Source organism: Bos javanicus, chromosome 4 (genome assembly GCF_032452875.1).
Source record: "Bos javanicus breed banteng chromosome 4, ARS-OSU_banteng_1.0, whole genome shotgun sequence".
Classification (NCBI taxonomy): Eukaryota; Metazoa; Chordata; class Mammalia; order Artiodactyla; family Bovidae; genus Bos; species Bos javanicus.
In genome coordinates, this window is record NC_083871.1 from 62,619,682 (window position 1) to 62,625,681 (window position 6,000).

Below are 6,000 nucleotides of genomic sequence, written 5' to 3' on the forward strand. Positions count from 1 at the left end.
TAGCTTCCTAATCTACAAAACAGGAATAACATAGAACCCACCCCCAAAGCTGTGCAAGTTAAATTGTATAATCACCAAGTGTATGGCACCAAGATAACATTTAACAAAGTTGGCTATTATTATGTAGACCATCAGTAAATATTAAGTGAAAAAAAAAGAATGCTGTCAATGATTATTATTTTAACTGTACTTCATCTTTCTTGGGCTTCCCTGGTAGCTCTTCTGGTAAAGAATCCGCCTGCAATGCAGGAGAGCCTGGTTTGATTCCTGGGTTGGGAAGATCCTCTGGAGAAGGGATAGGCTACCCACACCGGTATTCCCAGGCTTCCCTGGTGGCTCAGATGGTGAAGAATCTGCCTGCGATGTAGGAGACCTAAGTTCGATTCCTGGGTTGGGAAGATCCCCTGGAGGAGGAAATGACGACCTACTCTGGTATTCTTGCCAGAAAAATCCCATGGACCTCTGTCCACTGGTAGGCTACAGTCCATGGGGTCGGAAAGAGTTGGACATGACTGAGCAACTAAGCACAGCACATCTTTCTTAACTGGGTTCAAATATTACAGATGAGTAACTTTTGGTTTTCTTTAAAACATGTTGTTAAGAAATATAATCTTGTTTTCCAGATGCTGTTTTTGCTGGTGCCATGCCTACAATGGCAAGTGTCAAGCTTTCCACTCTTCACCCCATTGTGAATCACCCACATTATGAGGATGCAGACTTGAGGTGGGCAACTGATAGAATACTACAACCAGACACACCAAGGACTTCTGCTGACTCGTAGGAATGGGGAAAATGTTTATCTACACACACACATTCTTTCATCCTCATGTTCATTCTAGAAGTTAAAAAGTAGTAACAATTCAGAAATTACAACATGTACCTGTTAAAGCAACCTTAATAAATGGCTGAAAACTGAAAAAAGCAAAACTGAATTTTGCTCAAAGTAAAAACTAGATCAAGAAACCACTCTTGATCTTACTGGTAGCCAATGATTAGCCTTTTTTTCACGGATAAAAAGAGTTTATGAAGTCCACTATGTTAAATGCTTTTATGCTCTTTTATTAGTTGATTATGGGAACCCTATTTTCCACTGAAATCTGAAAGTTTTGTTTTCCTTAAGTGACTTTTAAAAATTATTTTAATCATCCTAGTAATTGGATAATCTTTTCCTTGTAATGTGACTTTGGTTTATTGTTAAAGGTAATATTTTAAAGTAAAGTTTTATGTTTGGCTTTGAAGATTGGGCATTCTGTATGTTTGAACTCTTAAGAAAAGTCTAATGTATAATTGATCATTTACTTAGGATTTTATAAAAACTCCCATTTAGAACTAAATCATCTGTCTACCATATTTTGGTCAACATTCCTGTTTCTCAAGCTTCTGTTAGGGTACTTTCTCTACCTGACTACTACTGTAGATGCTCACTGTCTAATTATTCTATTTACTACATTCATCTTCAACTCATATGTCTTTCAGACCTTCTCTAAATGAAATTATCTACTGAAATCTGTATTTTCACTATATTTAGCCTCTATCTGAGTTTCTTCCAGATTAGTTATTTTATTAATTATGCAAAGCTAATTTTATATTCTGAACTATTATACTGCTACCTATCTCTAGACTCTAAACTGGCTTATACACTGATAATCAGTACCTGAAAAATTCAAATTTCTGTAAGTTTTAGAACATTTAAAATGTAAGTAAAATGTGGAAATTTCTATCCCGAAATAATTCATGCTGTTTGGGATCATGTATAATCAGTGCTCCATCCAGTAAGCATTGGGGTTTTAATTTGGTAACAAAATTTCTTTAGTCAACTCTGTTATCACTTATTTAGAAACATTTTTTACTTGTTTGAATTTAAAGAGCTCGGACAAAAATAGTTTACTCCGCATATAGTCGAAAATCTGCAAAAGAAGTGAGAGATAAGTTGGTGGAGTTACATGTAAATTACTACATTTTAGAAGAGGCATGGTGTGTTGTGAGAACTAAGTGAGTATGAGCCCTATGCTCTATGATATATGGTATATTTTAAAGCAATGAATGTTTCACTTCATTACAGCAGTCCTGATTCTTTAAAATTTTTTATTTTAAATTAATTCCATTAAAATTGTTATCTTGGCATTTTATTTAAAATTCTTACATGGAATTATATACTATTTAAGCATAATGTGATTTCAGAAATGATAGTGTATTTTGCTATCCTAATTCTTTCAATTTTAACATCTGAATGTTGCTTTTTTCCATAATTTTCAAGTTTTTAAAACTTTTATTAGATATCTAAAATACAGATTTGAATTTATAGCAAAGTGAGATACTAGCATTCTGCTACTACAGCTGATTTACATTGGCTTTATAAGACATATAAGAAAAGTTTCACATAACTCAGAAGGACATAATAAGAAAATATTTCTAATTAACAGTTTTAAATTTCTAAATTTTGAATACCTAAAAAATACATCAAATTCTGAGATGTGTAATGAATATCATCAGGCCTTTGTTTAGTCTCCTTGATTTAAAAAATCCTTAGTTGTATTAATCTTAACATTAAGAATTTTCATTTCTCCTATGAATAATTAGGAATTGGCTATATTAGACTTTTGAAGAGCTAATTTTTGAGATTTTCATAGCCAATTTTTGTATCTAATTTTAAAATCTAATAAATAATGTATAGGAAGAAGTATATCAGTACTTGCAAATGTGAGTGGGGACTAAACACTCCAATCAAATGTCAGAGATTGAGACTGAATATAAAAGCAAAACCCATCTATGTCCTTCCTTACAGGAAGATGCATTTTAAGTACAAATACATGAAAGAAAGGTTGAAGTAGAAAGGATAAAAATTTACCACTTGAGTAGCCATGTGTGTAGCATATGCTAAATATGTATTTTCTAGCATATTCTAAAAAAGCAACACTATAGTGTGGAAGGAAGATCAGTACTTACCTAGGCTGATGTTTCAGGGAGGGGATTGACTATAAAAGAGTACAAGGGAACTCGTTGAGATGATGGAAATTTTCTGTCTTATGATTATCATGGTGCTCACACACATACACATTTACCCATGCTTATGAAAATTTACACATAAACTGGGTGAATTTTATTGTATGTAAATTATACTTCAATATAGACTGATTTTGTCTGACTTCTTCCCTGTAATGATTCCCATGCAGGGTTATTCTCTAGTGAGAAATATCTCATTCAGTCCACTCAGAAAGGGAAGAGTTGAGGGGAGTAACAGTGGCAGAAGAGCTTCTCTTTCCTGCTTTGGACTTTATATGTTATCATGCTAATTTAACTCAAAATTTAAGTTCAAGAATATGAAGTAGGTAATTCATCAGGAATTAGATTAACTATTAACTTTGCTTTAATTTGTCTCATTTTACAGTAAACGGGTATTATATTTGGATGGCAGTACCGCTTAGAACATATATTCATTTATATTTCACTTTGAAGGTGGATTTTTAAATATATGTTTCTGAATTACATTGAGCTCTTATTATTTGATTCAATAATATATTGGTTATTTGGTTAACTGGAATATAAGAATATAGCATAATTTCATTTTATTATTAATATCTCTAAATTTTAAACATGTTTTTTGAAATGTACTAAGATCTTTAATTTATTAAATGTTAGTCTCTAAAAATCTGAGATATTTTATAATTATAGTTCTTCTAGATATGAATGCATTTTTAATATATATATTTGCTTATTTTTTCAGGCCTGGTTGCAGTATGCTTGAAATTTGGGATGTGGAAGACCCTTCTAACTCAGCTAACCCTCCCTTATGTAGCGTCTTGCTCAAGGATGCAAGGCCATACTTCACCACAGTGTTTCAGAATAGTATGTACAGAGTGTTAAAAGTTAATTGAGAAAAGACTGCCAGTTACACTGTGGTGCAAAGAGGTGCACAAAAACAATCACTTTAGTTTATTTACATTAATAAAAATCACAAGCTTTAATAAGGGACCCTTAAAAACAAGATAGGAAAAATGATTTAAAGTTTTTCTAATTTCTAAAAGGTAAATGATTTCATTGTTTTCCATTGAATGTCAGCCTTATTAAACTTGTCATATAAATGAGTAAATCATTTAATATTCCATAAATAAATGTTCATCTTAAAGTTTTAAAGAAGAAAAATATATGTAAGAGAACAATGAAATTGAATAAATCAAGAATATATAAGTCCTTTTGTATCCAACGAGGCAAATTGCTTCTAATTTTCTCTAGTTCTAGGATGTACCAACTCAAACTCTTTAAAACACTTAGAAGAGACTAATGCAGTTTCTGAAATGACACTTCCCTAAGATCCTGCTACTGATCACAACCTCTATCTTTGTGAGGAAATTTGTTTGTAACCATGTGTCTATTAAGGTTGTTTTTGCCTTTAGTAGCCCTCAGGAAAGATCTTTAATAGCTTTTAACAACTTTTTTTTTAATCATTTCAAGTTAAGTATTTTTCAAAACAGCTTATTTTGCAATGTTTTCAATCTTTTTAAATTTATTTATCCAGCCAGATATTTTCCACTGATCAGTTCTCAATTTAAGTTCAGCAGATTATTAATCTGTCTTTTAGAATACAGTGGTTTTTTTTTTTTCTTTTACTATCCAAGTAAAATTGTTATAGTACACAGTCAAATTTAGGGCTTAAGCATAATCAGAAAAGAAAAGCCAGTTAACTTTATCAAATAAAATTTGAAGAAGCAAAGGCATTTTCATCTTGAAGTCCTGTAGCTCATTGGTCATAGTCATTTTTACCCCAGTCACCATCTTTTTTAATAATATGTTTTAAGTCCTTATTTAGTTTTGGTTTTGGATGAGGACAGTAATGTTTTATAGATCCTCTCTTCCAGTATAAAACCTATCCGACAGTAATGCTTTGAAAAGTGGTAGTTATCTAGAAAATATGGTTGCCAAGTGGAAAGTTAAACACTGTCTCTGATTGATAGATGTTGAATATGCCATATCTGTAGTATTTTAATGTGCATCTACTTTAATAATCTTGGAATGTTTGTAATTCCCTTGTTTTTGGCCCTCTCTGTGTTTGAGATAGCAAAATGACTTAATTCCATAGATTAGTTCATTTATAGTAGGTAGAAAAGTACATATACTGGAAAACCAATAAATTATTTTTCAACTTTTATTATAATTGTAAAATATTTAAATACAAGATACAGAACAGCTAGGAATATAAAATTGTATTTATATTCACATTTCAGATACTTTGTTTTGATCTAAGTATGGGGCAAAGAAGTAAAGGAGATAGAACACCTAACACAAAGATTGAAATATATTTTGGATGATGCTTTCATAGGAACTATTCTAAAGAAGTTGGTAGAATTTTTAAAGAACTTTATCAATTAATAAAATATGCAGTACAAGTATATTTACATGGCTTTATATATAGGGAATCAATAAAATTATTTTCAACTTTTATAGTTGTAAAATATTTTAATACAGGATGCAAAGCCACTAAGAAAGCATTATTTTAGCATTTTCAAATATTTCATTTGGTATAAATGTGAGATAAAAGAGCTACAACACCTAAGATTAATGAAATTAAAGTAGCACATTTTGGATAGTATTTTCATAAGCAACATTTAAAAGAAATTGCTAGAATGTAGCAACAAAAATGGATGAGTTGGATTAACTAAAACATATTTCATATAAATATAATGTATTAATGTGAATTTATGTTATTTTCACGTGCTATATGTGTTTTAAATTAAAAAAGCCCTTGAAGATCCTGGCATGTGTTTTCTGTCTTTCTTCATTCTTTACTAAAACCCATTTGGAAATTGAAATCACTCTGATATAAAAGTAGAAATCATGGTTTCCTGACCATGTTTACATTGATAGTGTTTTTTTTAACCATTTTAAATCAATTCTGTGTAGTCTCACACAAAAGGCAATGTACTATGGAGGAAATAGTGTGGCTTTGTAACCAGGTGGATCTCAGTATGAATCCTGATAACTTTCATTTACTAGGTATATTAC

General features: G+C 31.0%; 1 protein-coding gene across 2 annotated transcripts in view; it reads left to right on the top strand.

Annotated features, from left to right (window-relative positions):
- DPY19L2 (dpy-19 like 2) overlaps window positions 1–5,752 on the top strand; it is a 92,569-nt gene extending 86,817 nt beyond the window's left edge. For both annotated transcript variants that reach the window (XM_061414158.1, XM_061414157.1), the window contains 3 exons: window positions 624–723; window positions 1,867–1,992; window positions 3,725–5,752. In XM_061414158.1, coding sequence (XP_061270142.1) covers window positions 624–723; window positions 1,867–1,992; window positions 3,725–3,875 — 377 coding nt within the window. In that variant the 3' untranslated portion in view covers window positions 3,876–5,752. The remainder of the gene's footprint in view (window positions 1–623; window positions 724–1,866; window positions 1,993–3,724) is intronic.
- Window positions 5,753–6,000: the final 248 nt, after the last annotated feature.